General features: G+C 39.6%; 1 protein-coding gene across 1 annotated transcript in view; it reads right to left on the bottom strand.

Annotated features, from left to right (window-relative positions):
- Window positions 1-20100, bottom strand: part of SUSD5 (sushi domain containing 5) — a 45393-nt gene that overhangs the window by 10807 nt on the left and 14486 nt on the right. The window contains exons 3-4 of the mRNA XM_042889358.1: window positions 12283-12401; window positions 4341-4529 (exon numbers count right to left, since the gene is read on the bottom strand). Of these exons, the coding sequence (XP_042745292.1) occupies window positions 4341-4529; window positions 12283-12401 (308 nt within the window). The remainder of the gene's footprint in view (window positions 1-4340; window positions 4530-12282; window positions 12402-20100) is intronic.

Here is a 20100-nt window from a genome sequence, read left to right as displayed (position 1 = left end):
TTGCCTCCAAGCACTTAGAAATTGCTGTGTCTGCTGTCTCCTGGAGTACTTACATAATAATTATTCTCCTCTCTGCTATGACCCCAAAAATATCTGTCAACTGTAAATCAGGCCTCTTTTAATTAAATTCCAATTTTTTTTGTTCTTTTTGACTGAATTCTTACTTTTTTATTTTTAATAATGAACTCTAGCATCAATAAAACACACTTCAGTCTTCTTGTGAAGCTTCCTTTCTTCAAGAATTGTGATTGGGAGGGTTGAATATGTAATTAATAATGATTCTCTGAACACATATTTTCTACCCCAGATCCTCAAAGTGTTTCAAAAACATTAATCAAAGGCATCCCCTCAGCATGAAATCTACATTTAAATCATTTTAAAAATCATAATCCTCAATGTAACATCTGCTCCCAAGTTCCAGTGTTGATGTTTGTGATTTTACAGCCACACTTTCCTATTTCTTTTAAAAATATTTTTCTCTCCCCTGCGGCTGTGTGAAAGGCTGAGGCAAAACAGGGGAAATAGACTATTTATCCAGGGAAAACAGTGAAACACACACAACTTAAATGGCCTGATTCTTTCCCATCCTTACTCTGGTGTAGAACAGTTTTATTTCTACATCTGACAAAACCCGCACTTTCATAGTGAAGGAAAAAGAAATGTTTCTTGCAGACTGTGAGAAATTCAGATCCACTGGGTTATCAGATGTAGATTCCCTTCTTCCCTTCTCTACCTGCATGTTCCCCAGCATCCCCTGCAGTATTTCACTTCATCGTATAAACTGCTGTTAGCAGTAACAGTTCTGGAAGCTGAAGTAGTCCAGAAAGATGTCAGAAATGTTTCTGGTACCTCTGCACTAGTTGGATGGGTCTGAGTATCTGGTTCCTTGCTGCACAGACACAACTCACTGCCACTCAGAGAGAACTTTCCTCCTGACTGTTTCCACCTGGTTGTGTATATTCGTGAGTAAGAACAATTCCTTGCAAGAACACGGGCATTAAGGAACACGTCAGCACTGAAATGGGTGTGCTGGCTTCAGCCTATTAGATCACTTCACTCCAATATCCAAGGAAACTGTCCACTCCGCCTGCTCAGTTGTACAACAGCTGCCCGTTCTTTCATTAGAAAGGGATCTCTATGATGTCCACAAATGTAATCTTTAAGATGTGATGATATCCTCTACAAAAATAAGCATAAAAATATCTATAAGGTTATCAGACTACCGTTCTAAAACACTGGAGCAATTCTGAACTTTATGCGTGGAATGGAATAATACAAGAAAGAGAATGAGAAAGTAAAATCCTGATTGCATCCAGATGTGAATTCACAGTAGTATTTCTTTTATCATTTAACAAAGGGAAACCTCAAAGTTTGTTGCAGAACCTAAGTAATGTACAAGAACTGCTCCAAAATTAATGCCTCCTACTTCGCTGTGTTGGTCCGTTACATCAGAGGCAGTTGTTGGCAGGTTAGCAGGAGAGGTAGAACCTTCCCACCAGTGTCCCATTATGTTTTGTTGCCATTCATCACATGGTAGCAGAAGGGAAGTCTAACAAAATGGCATCTGATATGGCAGTGCATCTGAAGAAAAGGTGTGCCACTGAATTTTTCCATGTGGAAAAAAATGGTGCCCAGTGACATTCATTGACACTTGCTGAACATTTACAGAGACCAAACAGTGGATGTGAGGACAGTGAAGCAGTGGGTGATGTGTTTCAGGGGTGGCAAGAAGGACAAGACGTATTCTGGATGGCCGTGCACAGCAGTCACACCTCCAAGTGAGGAGCACCTTTGTCACCTCATCCAATAAACCAGCAGATTATGAACAGGAAACTGTTTACAGAGCTGAATACCAGTTTCAATCTTTTGGAAACTACAGTTACAACGTTGGAATATCACAAAGTTTACCAGTTTACAAATGCTCACCCAGGAGCAGAAAGCACACTGTATGCAAGTTTGTTGAGACCTACTGAACCAAAATGAGGCTGAAAACGACAGTTCTCTGTTTCACATCATAGTGGTGATGAGATATGGTGTCACTACACAACCCAGAGTCAAAATGGTAGTACATGGAATTCCAAGTGAATTCCCCATCAAAGAAAAAGTTCAAGACAGCCCTCGGTGAATAAAGTGACGTGCACTGTCTTTTGGAACAGGAAAGGGGTGATCCTTCTGGATTTCCTGGAACCCAGACAAACCATCCGCTCTGACCACTGCATCATGATGCTGACTAAGCTGAAGGCTTGAACTTTCAGAACTGAGCCAAAGAAGAAGACAACCTTCCTCTTGCAACACAATATTGCCAGGTCCCACGTGAGTTTGAAGACAATGAAGCACACTGCCAATCCTGGCCGGACTGTCCTACCATGCCCACTGCATAGTCTGGATTTGGTGCCTTCTGACTTCCATCTATTTGGGCCAATTAATGATGGACTTCATGGATAACGTTCTCCTAACAACATCATCACCACCATCACAGCAGCTGTGAAATAGTGGGTCACCTCCACTGGTGCAGATTTTTGAGAGTGTGGCACGCAGGCTCTTGTTCATTGCTGATGAAAATGCATACCTCATGGTGGTAACTACATTGAAAATAGTGTAGCTGAGAATTTGTTCTATCAAATGGTGCTATTGTGTTCTTTGTATCTGTTGTAGTTTCCGTGGATTAAATAGGAGACATTACTTTCAGAGTGACCTATGCATAGAGATAGTTGTTTTTGAACATTTCTGAACAGCCAGTATTGTAATTTCCTAGAGCCTTTTTCAATTGTGGTTTTCTTTTCTGATTTTATAAAAGTCCTATTCCTTGAGTCAAGCTATTTGATAATCTGTTTTCACTGCTTTTAAGGGAGTAAATATCTGGGTAGCCACTGATCTGCTTTCAGAGAAATGTCCTGAAAGCATGGCTTATCATAAAAATTGTGTACTTTTTAACAAGGCATATTAAAATTAAAACTTTTTTTAACCTTTTCATCTTGCTGCCCAAGTCTAACTCAAATTGTATTTCTGTGGGTTACTGCCACTCTGTCACAGTGTTCTTCTGTGTCATGGCCATTTCTCTTAACACATCTTTAATTTTCCTAACAGCAAAATGAAATGCTATTTATGATATACGCAAGTCTGAAAGTTCAAGACTGCTACAACAACTACTAGGGAAGGGCTAGTTAAAGATTGGCTTCCCATTAGCCAGTGGACAAAGAGTGGAATTTAAAAGACAGACAACCACCATACTGTCCATTTGCATCCCAAATGAAAGCCAAGAACACCTGAAGGACAGACAGGTCAATTCAACCTGGCAATGAGAAGGCACAAAATTAAAATGTTATAAAACCCACCCATATACTATGAAGAATTTTAAAAATGTGAACAGATGTTTTTGCAGACGGAGCAAGTTTCCCTGTCTGCACATCCCACAGCAGCTGGAGCTGCAGACACTCCAGCACCTTCACCATGGTTAAGAAGCCCAGACAGCCTGAGCTGGGGGCTTGGATGCTGGTAGCCATCTTATGGCATGAGTACAAAGTGGGGAAATATTGAGTATGGGTCTGCCACACTCTTGAAAAGTATTGACCCCCATCTCCACAAGGCATTTTCTCATTTCTGGAAGGAAGATCTTTTCTTTGGGACCTCAGCATGTATCACTGTAAGAAGATATAAAGCTGTTGACCAGCTGCTAAAGCCACAGGCTGCCTCAGCATGTCTATGGTAAGGAAAGATATTATTTGTGTGCAGGCCATGCTTAGTGTCTTCCTACAGAAAGATAGCAGCTTTTCTCTGTGCTTACTTTGGTTCCCAAAAGCAAGAACAAACACCGAATTTTGATTTCAATAGCCTGGTCTGTAGCAACTCTGTGGCTTCGTATGAAAATAAACATAGCAAAAGACATACAAAACCTGCATTGTGTATTCCATCTGGTAAACAATGTCTTTGGCTCACTGACACCGACTGGGCATGACTCCTCTCAAACTACACCGAAAGAAATACCTCTGGTATTTGTTGTAACATTAGCAGTAATGCCTTTCCTTGAGTAAACAAAGCAAGTACACTGAAAAATTACAAACTTCATCCAGGATCAGAATGAATGCACACAAGATCATAAAGATCAAAATCATACAGAATTCCAGAAAGGGTCTGATGCTGCTATTGAATACGTGGACAAAGATTCTTCCCAAAGGCTTGTTTCCAGTCACTAAAGACAATATTCAATAGTAAAGAAAAAGGCTATTGTGGGAAATATAAGGAAGATGGTGTGGAAGGCCCTAAGATAAGACTTAGTGAATCCCTGACATGGGTTCAGCAGATACAGCAAGGATAAAAACGGCTCTTTGTGCCAGGCCTACCTTTGACACAGGCTTGCACCTGCCCATACCACTCCCCACAGCTGTCGCACAGCAGCGTGAACGCCGTCTCCTTGTTGCCCATGATGTACCCCTGGGCACAAACGTACAGCAGCTCATCCCCCATTTCAAAGCCGGTGTGGCCATGCAGGATGGTGTGAGGGAAGGATGGAGGGTCTCCACACGGCTTGTCTGCAAGCAGAAAAGAAACAAGGTTGTAGAGATCTCTCAGTGGTCTTTAAATCCAGTGCTGAGCACGTGGCCAAAATAGCAACCTGAGGACAAACCTACAAAAACCAATAAATCTCATCTGATTCACACTCCTGCACTCCTTCATTACTGTTTTCAATTGTAAATTGAAATTGCAATTGGGATGGTATATACTGGGCTATGACTGCAATGCAGTAACTGTGACAGATGTTACTGAAGTGCAACACCAACACATCTAGAGGGGCTTTGCTTCCTATCAGTCAGCCCAGATGGTCAGGCTTCACTGCCTGCTTCTACAGGGGCTTGGGTAGGCTGGGACTGGAAAGCAAATGCCTGGACACGGTAATTTTTCTGAACTGCAGAGTAACTTCTGCAATTGTTCAAGACTGGTACTTTAATATCCATTAGATGGAGAAGTGACCGAGTCCCTGTCATAGGAAGGAAATACCCAGAAGGACAAATCTTCTAGACATGCTCTAAATCAAAAGTTTGTCCTCAGAGACTCCATTTCCCTGTAAGAGACTACTAACTTGTAATAAATGGTTACTTGTGCTCTTCAACTTAACAGAACCCAGAGATGACTTAGCTTTGCTCTCAGTGAGCTAAATTTATCACATACAAAATCTGATTTTATTTAATAATATTTCTGCCAACAGCACCAAAAAGCAGGAAGTAAAAATCATGGCAAATGGTATAAAAATGGTTTTCAGCTTTTTGTTCTACATATTAGAAGCACATGTAGGGAGTAAACAGACCACTGTCAACACCAGCACAGACCAAATTTTAATTCTCTTTTTAGGTTTGAACTGTCGCAACTATTGCTAACAGTGTGAGTTGAGGTCTTCCAGAGAACTGATAGGCACTGCAGTTTCTCTTCACTCAAAAGTCTTTGCCATGACCCCTTTTTTCCCAGACTTTTTACCATCTCTTTTACAATACACATCTCCTGCTTACAAAAAAAAAAAAAAAAAAAAATTAAAGAGCAAACAACAACAACCCTCCAGTGCAAAAAACCTGGTCTTATGAAGAAACCCAATAGACAAAGTCTGCAGTGTTGGTAAAAATAAATTTTTATAATATTTTTCACATCTGGGACTTTTTCCATTGATTCTAGAACACTTATTGACAGTAGAAAAAACCCCAAGTACTCCATTTGCCAAAATAACTGAAGATTCAAAAATCTGCTTTTGTCCTGATACAGAGCAGCAAAAATAAAGACTAGTAGGCAAAAGCTCAGGAATCTTGATAATTATACAGGATATGGGAAATCTAGGGTTGGGTCAATGTCCTAGTATTGATCTCTCCTGTACCCTGTTTGCTTGGATACAAAAAGCTAACTATTTAGTTGGCTATGAAAAGGTTATGTTCCATGAAAAGACTTTTGTTTGGAAGGTGAAAACATGACCTCCAAGACTATGCTCCTTAAAAAGGGAAATGTTTTCAGAGAACACCTCTGCTGCTTTACTGAAGCCTGCTTTTGGGACAGCATCTACATTGCATAGTTGTCGTCCTAACAACAACAAATGAACAACACTTCCATTGATACCACTTCATATTCACAGTTTTGAACGAGCAATAGTTTTGACTGAAAAGAAAACACGCTTTTTTCAATCCAATTTCTGCACAAGCTCAGACTGTCTTGCTAGAGAGCAAGCCTCACCAGCACCGTGGGCATCCTGCAGGATCCCCATTGAGTTCCGGAGTCCCCACCACCTACATGCTTCATGTAAATAAATGCTTATGTAGAAATATGATGTGTTTACGTTAACCGTTATTTACCTCATAATGCAATGATAAATATCCACGCTCTGTGAAAGTTCTTTTCAGTCAGGGTCTTAGAAACTGATGGCTAACCACATCTCCACTGGGTATTCTGAACAACATCTGCCACTAATTTAAGGGACACACTACTGAAGTCAGAGCTTTGAAGTCTATTCTCCGCACCGTACACACACATATACTGTCTAACACCTTCAGAAGTTAGTGGGAGTTATGCACACACACACGGACAGAAAAAACAAGCTCTTGAGGCTACACAAAGCTCAGTTTATGCACAGTCTTCTGGAGGTTTGGCATCTGAGGAAGTGAGGAGTAGTTAGCAGCTAATGCGCTTCCTGTGAGCCAGTAGGATGAATAGAGATTGATGTGGATGAAAGGAGTAAAAAATATTTTATTGCCTCATAGGAAGGCTACAGACCCCTGCATTTCATGTACTTTATTTATGCAGTCACTTTCATCTGTACAAATGGGAACTGTGTATCTGCTCTGAGGGAAGTATTGGTCCCAAGGCTGTAAGGGACAAATACATGTCAGAGAGTATTCTTATCTACAAAGCCTTGCTTGTCTGTTACTTGGCCAAAGGAAGCAGAAAAATAACACACTGACTAAATACATTTACCTTATGTCAAATACATTTAAAAAGCACTTTATAATCTTCCAGGAAAGAAAGCAATCTGAAGGGAGCCTTATTGTAAAATCCAGCAATAGATGTGATCACAGCGAAGAATGAGCTCCTGAAAGAGAGATCAGGCTGATGTGTAAATGGAAAGAAAAGGAGAAGTTCATGATGTCCCTGGATGAAATTGTGTATGGAACTTTTGAATGTCTCATATGAGATGTTGGAAGGTAGTGTCTTTGCTGCAGAGCATACTGTGTGACAGAGCAGACAGGACTAAGGGGCAGCCACTATCCTGCAGATATACACCAGTTCCTACATTCACGTGGCTGTGATCCTCTCACGTAACAAGTATGGAAATTTTCAGAGCTGCATCTTACAGATCTTCACCCTTCTGCAGTCTCAGTTGCTATGACAATTCCTTCTCAGCTCTTCATCAAACCTGCTTGTTCTGCTACAAGCACAGGAGATACCGGCCTAGCAGCCCATCAGACTGAGCCACATCTGGGGACATGCTTCAGGTTTTTGTTTGCAGCCTGTGTGCCAGGAGGTGGCAAATCATGGATCTGTTTGGAAGAACAGCTTGTGCTCAGTGTTGGCATTTGGGCTGGGAGAGAGGAGGGAGATCAAGGCCACAAAGCGTGACAGAGGGCATGCTGGCAGCAGCTTGTCATTTGGAGGAACAGCAGTGGTCTGTGTTAGTGTGTCTACAGAGGTCGCCTGGAGTACTGACTGCAGTAGATGAGGATTGGGCTCCTCCTGTGCTGTGGGAGGCACTCTCCATCCGGAGCATTGCTTTTTGTCTCTCAGTAACCACTGACTATGCTGGTGCTAGCTAAAAGATGAGCCCAGAGCATGTTTCCAATTACAAAAAGCCTGATGTGCCCTATTATATCCCCTCAACACTTCTGCCACATGTAGAAGACCTCATTCTCCCCCCACTTGTGCAAGATTACATGTTCAAACCTGGAAATCCTGAGTCCATTCCCAGGTTTCACGGTCCTCACAGATACATGGAAATGTGCAAGAATATGGAAGAAGCTCATGTCAGCAGTAAAAAACTGTCTCCAGGAGTGACAATCCCCACCACAGTCAATGTATATGACTGGAATTCAGAACAGAGGCAACATCTAACAATTGAACAGGAATTAATGGTGCAGCAAGAGTGTGAGTATTCAGCACAGATATATTCACCAGGGCTAGTGATGATTCTGGTGATGAACATCTCAAGAGACTAAGCAGCTATTTTTTTACAAGGGATACAAGGGATTTAACTCACTTCTCATTAACTGATTTAGCAGATTCTGTCTTGATTGACCTTAGGGAATTATGGCCCCTCTGAAGAGGAACTTTAATGTCAAAACATGTGTGGGAAGGAGCTTGTGACAGATGATTTCTGGCAGTCAACATGAGACACTTCAAGGAAATAACATCCCTCTTCACTAGTCCAGAAACGTTCTCTCAATTTAAACTACAAGTAACTCATCAGTTTGTAAAGATTTTTAGTGATGCTTTGATATAATACTGTCTAGAGAAAGGACCGCCAATTGGGAAAAGGAAAAAAAAATCAACTCAAAATAGATGCAGACTTCTGCTTCCACGCCACCTGGCAGAGCTGCAAATCTACTGAAATCTGATTATCTACAATGGCTACTTTACCAGTGCACCATGCTCTGAAAGCTGACACGAAACATCCTCTTTGACATAAAACATTCCCTTTCACAACCGTCCAATTCAGCACAGTTTTTCTAAAGAGACCACTGGAATTCATAGGATGTCATCTTGTCATTAAAGAAATTGGAAAACACAACTCTTAGAGCTCAGCGCTGTGAAAGATGAGTGTGGATGTTTGTTTTTCTTCTTGATTGCAGAGACACTGAAATCTATGGAATTTTTCATCTTGGATAAAAATACTGAGTGCAAATAAAGTACAAAAATCAAACACAGCCAATGTGAGTGCTGCTCATAAGCTACTGATGTTAGGATGTCAATACCTCTTTCATCAGATAGGGCTAGTAAAGACTAACTTCATTTATTGGTTTAAATGACATCACCAGGTAGCTGGAAATTCACTGTCAGCTATATGCAAAGCTCTGGAAAAGAAAGCTGTAGCAATAAAGTAAAAAGAAAAAAACTCATATCCACAGGAAAGCATGATAAATTAGAAGAAATGGCTTAAATACAAACCAAATAGTTGTTTGATTGCATGTTTCTTTTTTTTTAATTCTTTCTGCTGAAAAAGGCAAGCTGAAATATGTACATCAGCCATCAACTTTTGATGGGTATCTGGAGCCAGCAGTCCTGTTTAACAAAGTTTGATTTGCATTTATGCTCTAAGTGCTACAATTTGTGGCCTGTTTACTTTTTCTATGATGGCAGAAAATCAAAGCCTTACAGAACAGAGGACTTACTTGTTCCCTATAAATACCAGTTGTCACCGAAAGAAAGAACCAGTAAAACTTGGAAAGGATGAACAAAGAGATCATTCCTTTGTTGCATTAACAAAAAAAAAAAAAAAAACAACAAGAAAGATCATCACGATGATTATATACAATTAAAATTGAATGATATGCTTTCCTGAAAAAAAAAAGTGCTAGTAAAAAATTCAGTCTAGTGTTTTTCTGTTGTTTTCTTTCTTTTATACTTACAGGTGTTTGCTCGTGAGCTTTGAGAACTAATGCACGCTCTGTGGGCCAGGTTTGACTTGTATGTTCAGACTTCATTTTTAGAAGAGGCACTCTACCACGTTTTTAGGTAATTTTTGGCACTTGGAGTTGAGAGAGAAACTTGCTGATCTCAGAGATTGCAAATGAGTATAGAACTGTCTTCCTAACTAATGACTGCATGAAACACTTGTTTCTGAGGAACTGAGGAGACAGGCAACTTCTCTGTATTATGAAAACTACAGCTATCCTCACAGTATTCATAAAACACAACAGCTACATTCTTCCCTGCAAAACATAACTCCTAGTATCAAAGGTTGCTGTGATTCTTTATTGTGTACACAGCCAAATTTGTTCCAAAAGCATTAAGAAGTTGTATCTGTCTCCTCAAAATGTTTATGTGCAAAAGCCTGATCCCGTAACCATATGACCACTGCCCCAACTGTTGGGGCACACCGAGGTATATGCTTTGGCAATTCAGCTGAACTCAATCATGGACTAAATGATAACTGACTAAAGATTCAGTGTAAATCAAGGCCTAAGAAGGCAATTTTGCAATGACTTGTACTTGTTTCATGGTGGTTTGAGATGCCCTTTGCATAGCTATAAGGTCAGAAAATAGGGCTGTTAAGAGTCATGATGGATGTCACTTCTGAAGATGGGAAGGCTGATCTGACTGTTCCCTCCACCTACCCTCAACCAGCCCCTCTGTCTGAGCCTTCAGCTGACTTCAGTCAGCTTGGACAAAGAGGGAGAGCTGTTGAGTTTCTGCTCAGCTTGGTAAGATGAGTTTCAAAGAGGAAAGATGCAAATCCAGGCATCTTTTCTATTGGCATTTGCACAAAGTAGTGTTCAGCTCTTAACCTTTCCCACATGCAATGCTTTCTGGCTATCAGAGCTGAGTGCAGGTGGGTGAACCAGGTAGTGCCCATGGCTGTGGTTGTGATGAGAGGTTTGCTATTGCTATTCCTTATTGGATAATTACTTCCTAAAACTGAAAGCGGCATCCTCAGGCTTATGATGTTCTTTTGTCATTCAACTACTTCATGCTGTCCTGTATGTTAGTACGCATTACAACTGTGAGTGATGGCTGTTTTCTTTCTGGACATTCACCTGTTCACATCAGCTATAGATTGGGTCTTCCAGACACAGCTTCACTTATGACTTCTTTCTCAAACATCAACTCTGCATACTGATTTTTTTCATGTGTGCGTATAGTCAAAGAAGAGGGAGCCTTACTGTCATCTGGAAACATTTCTGTATTTAAGTAATATTTGATGAGTATGTTGGCACGATCATCCCATTCTGTCACTAGGGAAACTCCCTGCCTTGAACAAAATACTTGCGAACAAGTCTCTTTTTAGCAAATGATCTGATTCTTCCCCCGACTTTTAGCTGTGCAGCGTCTGGGTATTAAGTGGGACTTCTTTCCAACAAACACAATCAGATTCCACTCTTATTTTCACCACCTCCCCTTTACTGCCAGCAGCAAACAAACACAAAACGCAAGCACAGTTCCTTCCCCATGCGTGAGGGCAGAAGCAGCAGGTGGAGAAGGATAGGGGAGCACAGGATACAATGGGACAGTGGTGCTCACAGCATGACTTCAGCCTGCCACAGCTGCCTGACCCTTTGCAATTATTTTCTCTTTGGGTGGATACTGACAAAAGAGAGATTTGAAGGAAGACAATGAGATAGTTTTGCAGATGTTTACAGGGAGCTGCTCTTATATGTGAGAAAGCACAAAGGTGCTTGTGTGACAGCATTAACAACTGGGTGACAAAGCTGGCACTGCTTGTAGCAGCACGGAGCCTGAAGCTCATAGCACGGTGGTTATCTGAGAGGGTGGCCAGTCAAACTCTGCAATGCTTGAACGACAAGGTGTAAATCACCTCTGCCACATTTCACTTCAATCATATCTTCATTCTCTCTGCTGACACTCCTAGTTTAGATGTCCTCACTGTATCATGAGCTTAGCATTTCTCAGTAAAGGCCATCTGCTTTCCTTGAAAAGAAACGCAAAACTTCACTGCAGACACCAATAATTTCCTTACACAATTCTGTCTAGCAGCAACAGTTTATGTTTTGCCTTTGGACTCTGTTTTCCCTTGTGCATTCCAGCATCTGAATCCCAAATTTTAAGCACCAAGTTAAACTGGAGATAATTTGGCTTTCAGAATCACACCCATGGTCCAGACTACAATTGTTAACAAAATAACTAACAAAAATAAAATGGAGGCAATGAAGATATTTGCACACAAGTACTGTATATAGACAGATAGGCAACAACACAGTGTTTTGTGGCTGGAAGCCAGATTTCCAAATTACATTTAGTTACAGTGCTGAGTGTGGGAGATGCTTCGGGTATATCAGATAAGTTGGTGCCAGATATATCCTTTTCCATAAAGAGTGTTCTTTGAACTCCAGAATGGTCTCTTTCAGATCAGCAGTGCTCTTTGAACTTGCTAAACTGTAGCAAAGACAAATGGTAATGCAATTTATTCCCTGCAACCAATGTCTTTGTAGCAGTTTGCTCTCCCAGCAGGAGATTACTGTACAGATTTATTCCTTAATATCCCCATTTTGCCTCTCAGCAGTAGAAAAATTGAAGGCAAAACTTCTAATGTTTCAAGACAGTGATTACTGTGCATTATTTCAATAGTACATCAGTGCTGACCTTCATCCTTTACACAAAAAGCATCATATTGGTCATTCACAAAGGGATCGGTTTCAATTTTAACATCAATGGCTTTCACGCTCTGTTGTTTGCTGCCCGTCTTTCTGCATATTATTGTCCTAAAATAAAGAAGAAGAAGAAAAAAAATAATCAGAAATCTTCTGGAGTTGTACATGCAGATGAAGTTTGGAGATCTTTTAGCACAGTAGTCAGGCTTTAGCTTTAGCCTTAGTTTAATTGTTTAAGAGTTGGCACATAAGGCATTAGTATGGGAAGACGTATGAAAAAAGCCAAGGGAGAATTAGAAGTAATTAAAAAAATGCTCTCTGTAGATCAGTCCAAGGCATAGGAAGCAATAAAGGATGCTTATCATATATTCTGTAATGCTTCTAAATATCAGACCAAGTCCCAGTGTATTTAAATCCATGTTCTGCACTTGTATTTCAGTGATACAAATTCTCATCAATGATACCTGGATAAAAAATGAAAGTCTCAAGACTTGGTCTGAAAGATTATAAATCACTAGTAATAAACTTATGCTTGCTGCATAAGTTCCAGGTTGTTTTATCTTATTTGTTATTTTAATCTGCTGCACAGCTGTGACTGAAAGCATTTTTACCTGTTTCACTTTCTCCATTTTGAAAACAGAAACAGCAATATTTAGTCCCATACTGAGCTGCAGCACCCAGTTCTGGTGGACTAGGGATGGCGTAGATGCATAGCCAAGACACTCTGCTGCCAACACAAAAAGTAACTGGCAGGAACTGACAAGACAGGAATGCTGCATTCTCTAATTTCAAATCACACTCCTCTTACAGGTTAAACTCTCTTAAATTGTTGTTACATTGCAGCCTGAGAAAACTCATCTTGAGTTCTCGGGAATAAGCTGGCTGTTTGGTTCATTGGTAGGCCGGACAGTTGGTTTCACAGTTTTTCCACTTCTTTGTTTAAAATCCATTTCTTCTGGTTTGGTACTCAGCAGTACTTAATCCATCCTGTTGCCTTTTTATAGGCTTGAACAAAGGTTAAAAAATTGTATTTAGTTTTACAAGTCTGTAGATGCTGAACATAGAGGAGGAGATTATTAATTATCTCTTCTTTCAGCTGTGTTGGCTGCTTAAAACTTACTAATAAAAGACAGTTTGTTAGAGAAGACACTGCTCTTATTGTTACACTGAAGGTTAGAAAGGCTGGGAAAGTGAATTCAGCCCCAATTTTTGCAGCTGGATATTAATGGTGTGGGTTTTATATTTTACAGACAGCAGGTCTGTAGAAGCGTTGCATGGTCAGCTCCTCTAGTGAAAGCAAGACCAAAATGTTTTCCACAAAGCAATCTTTCCAGTGGAGGAAATCTATCATTTCGTATTGCGCAATGGTCAAACTAGCTTTGCCAGCAGTCCCACACTCATTTTGGATAATAAAATAAATGTTGACTAACTGCCCATTTACTGAATGTGGAAAAGCTCTAGTAGAAAGCCAGTATTTGATCCCATACTTAAATACTGCATAACAATTGATTTACACAAGTGGACTAAATTACGATTGTGCAGACCATCTTAATTCCAGCATATGTTGGCTCTTGAGCTGTTAGACAGGCAACTTTAATGTGCTTTAATGCAAACAAACAAAAGCAACATGAAAAAAGCCATATGGTACCGGTCACGCATAAGTACCAGAATGGTTCCTACCACACTTCTGCTCTGAAAAACAACATGATGTAATCCCCTACTAAAAGCTGCTCTGTAATTTCAAAGCAAGCATGTTTCTTTTGTAAGGAAAGCACCTCCCGACTTTTTGTGGGTCACTTGAAGACTGTATTGTCTACAGGAGTTTAAAATTGAGTTCTCTTAGAATTTAATGTCATTCTTTAAGATCTGATTCCTTCAAGAGTGCCGCCGAGCACCTAGACAAACTCGTTTGTCCAAGTGGGTTTAGATGACTTGGACAATCAGTCTGTTAATTGCAAATTTTTGTATGTGTTCACATATTGTCCCAGTAGGTCTTTCAAGGCATAAGTGAATGAAACTGACTTAGCAACCTTAATCTTTCCAATGGTCACTTGCTCTCCTGTCTTCTGACCTTGTTTATGCCTTGCAACCCTGAATAGAGATAATGAAGTATCTTTGAAAATCTGGATCTTTTGCTTGTAAGACTTAAGACTTTGCTTGTACTTAAGACTTCAGCCCTTTTAAACAACAGCAACAAAAAAATAGTTGTTTTTATGTTACCTGCAACCCTGTCTGCTAAAATCAGGTGACATTTCTTCGCATGTTCGAGCATGGAATAAAATTTCTGATATTTAGGATCCAGCTTTAAAAATCCTTCTTAAACATTCTGATTTTGAATTTCAATCTCTAGCAGTTGTATTTTGCTTCTGCCCAAAGCACCATAATTTCTGTATCATTCCTTCAACAGGCTAAAAAGTTTTCTGTGAGTGACACATCCTTATTATATTCGTATCATCACCAAACCAGGGTATTTGATTCACATTTAAGACCACGTGTTCAAAGAGCATGATCTTCTTCTTTTTTTCCAAGTATTGCACAGCAAATTACAAGTTTGTAGGCAATAAAAATAGAACACAGTAAGTGGCTGATTGATTTTAAAGCATTTCTTTGATATCCAAGTACATGAAGATGTTTCTTAAGCACGGTTTCAACATTACATATTAAAAAAAGACTTTAAATGACGTCAAGATCTCCTAATGTAGTTCTCACTGTGTGTTTTTTTCTACACGAAGCTTTAAAATTGCTCTTCCTATATTTTCTTTTTCCAAAACAGAGCAGACCTTGGCTAATCCGCCACTTAGAAATTTAATTTGGATTCTGTCATATTAAAACTGACCTGATTGAAATAGAAAACACTCTAATGTAATTACTCCAAGAGGAAAGAAAACATGCCCTGTAGACATAGGAAAAAAATAAAAGAGGAAAACAAAATCTATTTAATGTCTCCTATTCCTCCTTCTCTGTCAGTAGTTTCCTACCAAAGCTCAATCCTGCAGGCTTTGAACATCTTCCATAAGCTGTTATTACCACTGCTAAAAGGAGCTTCAGTAGTGCTCAGCATTTCTCAGCAGCAGCTCTAATGATCAGACCTGCAATGCCTTTGGCACTGAAACTGTGTCTTTGCAGTCAGTAGAACTGCAGGCACAACTGAAAATATGCAATAATAGCCTCTTTTCTCAGAGTTCTTGAGGGCAGGTATGTTTCTCCAAATCTGTAAAATGCTGTAATCATAGATGAAAGATGTAGGTACACGGTTGTCTCAGCTCTCACAAGTAGGTTTTGGTGCTTTTAACTTTGTCAATTGCTTTCATTTGATGACTGGAAAATGGCAAGCACGTTCTCAGTTCAGAATTCAACATATGTTGACATTTGCTTAGCAGCAGCATTGCCATACTGCAATAAGAAACCAATAAATAGATATTATTCCTATCTATAGCCATCTCCTGTAGTTCCAGCACCCTGGTGAGAAGTTGTGGAAATGCAGATTCTAGTTGATTCTTTATCATTTTGAATTGTTGCAGTGGTGCATCATGCATCATGGTTGAGAGAATGCCACAAAGCTTATATTTTTTTGTAGGAAGGCATCCAAAGCACCCAGACATTTAGAAGAATGTAGTCATGTAGGGAATTTTAATTCTATTTATTGCTACTTTCATGGAGTAATTGAACGTAAACTTCTACAGAATTGCTCATTCCTCACCTTTCTTGGATATGTTATAATCTGCTACTTATAGCAGTGTAATGCATGATTTTGTATTTCATATTAAAAAAAAAAAAAAGTGATTTCATTTTTCCTTCTATGGAAATTCTTATGAAAGTAACATTTCAGACGTGCTTGGAAGAAACTTACTGAGTTCAGAATGCAAATCATCCATAATAGTCTTCTATGTTAGATATATATCTACTTGAAATACTCATGCATCTCCAGAAAACTATTATTGCACTGCTGTGAACTCTGAAAAACTCTCACAATGACAGCATAAAAATCAGCCACACATGTATGCTGTAAGTATCATACACTGTCAGGAAGATAAATATCCAGACACAGTATTAGCATCTTACTTGTTTCATGGCTGTGGTGTTCTCAAAAGGTTTCCTAGCTTGGTTCTATTTTTAAATCTTAAACAACTGAAAGAAATTGTTTTGCCTTACACAATAATTTTATGAGAAATCATTCCTAAGATTTTCTTTTACCTCATCTTGCAAGTTTAAATGAGGACTGAAAATCAAGGCTGCTTTGAAGACTAAGAGAGCCCCATGTTTTACAGTTACGAGCAATTATGGTCACCATTTTCATATAGCGGCACTGAACTCTTACTTCAGCAACAACCATCACATGAGAGTTTACCTGTAGGGCATCACTGGACAAAAGATTTCACCTGTGTTGACAACAGCCTCTGCTGTATGACGGAAAGCAGAAGGGCACCTGATGGTGTTTCCTTTTGGTATCTTGACAAGTAGAGCCAAAATCTAGTGAGGTTCTCCTCAGTCCATTACCACTTAGCCTAGAAAGACAATCTGCTTCACGGTGCCTCTCCCCCTCTCAAGCAAGAGAAACCACAGGTACTCCACACTGTTTTGGACCCAGTTTATCTATTTCTGGGCAATTCATCCAAATAAGAACAATTTGTTGTGCTTGCTCAGTATCCACCCTGAAGGTAAGACCAGAGGATGGTGAAGGTAATTCAGATACTGCATTTAGCATATGTGTATGAGAGGAGGAAGTTCAATATTTAGCACAAAGTGGGAACCAGATCTTCTTTAAGTATTCCACTTGCATTTGTGCTGGTTACACACTTTTCTAATCCATCTACTGAACAGTGAGCTATTGCTATATTTTGCATTATTCCCAGTTCCTCTATTCAGGGAAGGAAATAGCAGAAGAGGCTGATTTGAATACTGTTTATTCCACTATATGATATAATACGCTATTATCTAATAAACATCTAATTAAAAAGCTGTATTTTACATAAATAATAAATTATGGCTATACTAGTGTTCACTGGTACTTCTGCTTTCTAACATTATTGCATAGCAATTTTGTAATACTTGAAAAATTTTCAGTAAACCTAAGTTCATATAGATGGAGTTAATGGCTGAGATTATACAACACAGCTTGATCAATTCCAGCATCAATGCAAAAAAACAGTAGGTGGAACCAGGGTGTTTTATAGTCACAATGCTGTATGCTAACTGACTGCAAGTTATCTTGTCGGTAAATTAGCCGGATTGAGTTAGGAGGAACTTATGGCATTTCTTCATGGAAGTGCAAGCTTGAATATGACTATACTCTACTCAGTAGCCATCATCAGTGATGTGGAAGTAGAGGCACTGTGAAAGTTCATAACATAATTAACTATAACAAGACTTTCTCTAATTAGTAAGTTTAAAACTTCATCGCTATCCTTAGTCAAGATAAATCGTTAACATCCTGTGCTAATTTTTTTCATGGATCAGTTTTACCACTTGCGTTTCATTAACTAGGTGAGAGAAAAAAAAAAATCAGTAGTCTGGAAGCCAAACTGGAGGATTTTTATTCTTAGTCTTTCCCTTCTGTAGTTTGGGAAACTGCAAATTATAAAGCTGGCTCTGATGAGGAATAAAATACAAATGACATGTTCATGATTACTGAAGGGAAGAAAATTTCCATGAAAAGTCATGAAGGGGAGCACAGGTGGGCTTTGGAAAGTCCATTGACTGGGAACTATAGAGGCTAATTTTGGCTGGATGTGACCCAAAGAAAGCAGCTGCTAAGTGTGACATGAAGACATTCCAACAGCAATACTGCCACTGGAAATGTCAAAAGGAGGTCTTACCGAGGCAGAACCAATATCCTTTAAATTCTTAAAAATATATCCCAAAATGCACTCTTTTGTGCTTAAAATTGTACATATGACTACTGAAATAGTAAGGCCTCTGTTCATTAAATAAATATGGCCCATTCATGCAGATTTTTCATACTGTAGCCTAGTATGAAAGATTTTATATAGCCATTTTACTATAATGTCACTATGTACATATAATTTGAGCATTTTCAGTGTACATAGAGGAGATCTGGATTGCTTCCTGTCCTCGACTAGTTAGTTGGGTGCTCACAGACATAGCAAGTGTCATTAGGCAGTTGGTTTTACCCAGTTCAGCTGTATGTGCTCCATGAATGAACCACTCCACAGTGTTCGTAACAAATGATATTAATTAGTTACCAAAAGGTTTTAAAACGTTTACTAAATGCTGTTAATTTACAAAGAAACTCGATGCTCAGACCAGAAGCTTTCAGATGGGATTGGATAACAGAGAGATCGTGGGGAAAAAAACAATATGTGAAGGTGAAGTTCTTCTGAAAAACTGAATATCAATCCCATTAGGCCTAGCTGGCAAGTTAAAATCTTGGTATTAGTCACTGTTGCAGATTTGCTAAGATTAAGTGCATCTCCAAGTCTGAACTCATCTCTTCCGAGCTTAGATATCAAGAATCACATTGCAGTATTGCAGGTGCTGTCTCACTCATGCCTCGTTCAAGTCTTTCAGCACTGCCCTGCATCTCCTGGAAGAGGTGCTGAACGTCTTTCAGGAGTGCATTTCTAAGTCCCCTTAGTCTCAGAACCAGATTTTGCATTTTTAATTGGACCATATGCTGTCACCTATGTCTGGATTATCTCTTGAAGGGAGTTAATTGGCCCATGTCATACAGGCATGCAGGAGAAAATTCATATGCATTCTCTCATCAGGCAGTAGAGCATAGCCTTAAAATAAAACAGGGAGCTTGGCAAACTGACATATTATTAGGACTGCTCCTCTGCAGATAAGTAAGCAGATCTGTTACATTATACACACCTGGACAGATTTCATAGGGCCAACAAATCCAAGGGTCTCCATATATGGATAAGAAGACTGGCAAGAGCTAGAGATTTATTCCTATTTCATCACTTGGATACTGCTTTTCAATTTCCCAGGAAACAAGCTGTTATTACCCTACTGCCAGGTGCTGGGCAAGTCTCACATTGTAGGCAGAAAAGGGAGAAGACTGCCCTGTGAAATGCTAATTTTGCATCTTCTTATTATGGTTCCCACTGGTGTTATCTGCATCAAGGACTCTGTTGTGTTAGACACTGTAGAAGCATTCAAGAGGAGTCAATGCAAAACCCAAAGAGCTAACAAAGGAAGGAAAAACAGAGATGAAGTAATTTTCCTAGCAGTAAACATCTGGTCTGTGGTCAGCCAAGAAAAGAACCTCAGTCTTCTGACTCCCACTGCAAGGCTTATTCTAGCTGGCTGTGTTTGCTCACTCCAGAGTTATCTATCCCCTCTGAGACAAATCCTCCAGGGACTGGGTAGGAACCAGCCTAGGGCAAGTTCATTCAAAGAAACACGTTGAGTGTCCTGCAGGACAGCTATTATAGAACAGAGAGTCTATGCAGAGCTTTCAGGTAATAGGTTATAGTTGGACTACATGCATTCATTCTTTCATAGAAAAACAAGGAGCAACAGAGGGAATAGGACAGCTTCATCTTCTCAGGCCTGCAAAAGTGCTGGAAATGAGTGAATGTGCGATGAATATCTTAATACAAGTTGCTGACAATTTTACTTACAGCAAAACAAAACAAAAAAATCAATAGCTGCTTTCTAGTATTCTGTGCACAATTAGTAGGGCTGATCATAAGAAAAACTATCATGCTTACTTTCCAGATTAAAAAACAAAACAGAAATGAACATTTGAGAGAACACACTGCACTGCCCAGTGCTGCAGGACTAGGCACAGTTTTCAGAAGATAGCTGTATAATCAATGAATATAAAGATGTTATAATTATG

The sequence above is a fragment of the Lagopus leucura genome, unplaced genomic scaffold (genome assembly GCF_019238085.1).
Source record: "Lagopus leucura isolate 7727_CA_CO unplaced genomic scaffold, USGS_WTPT01 Super-Scaffold_100157, whole genome shotgun sequence".
Lineage (NCBI taxonomy): Eukaryota > Metazoa > Chordata > Aves > Galliformes > Phasianidae > Lagopus > Lagopus leucura.
Note: the sequence above shows the minus strand (reverse complement) of the source record. Positions and strands in the feature narration are given on the sequence as shown.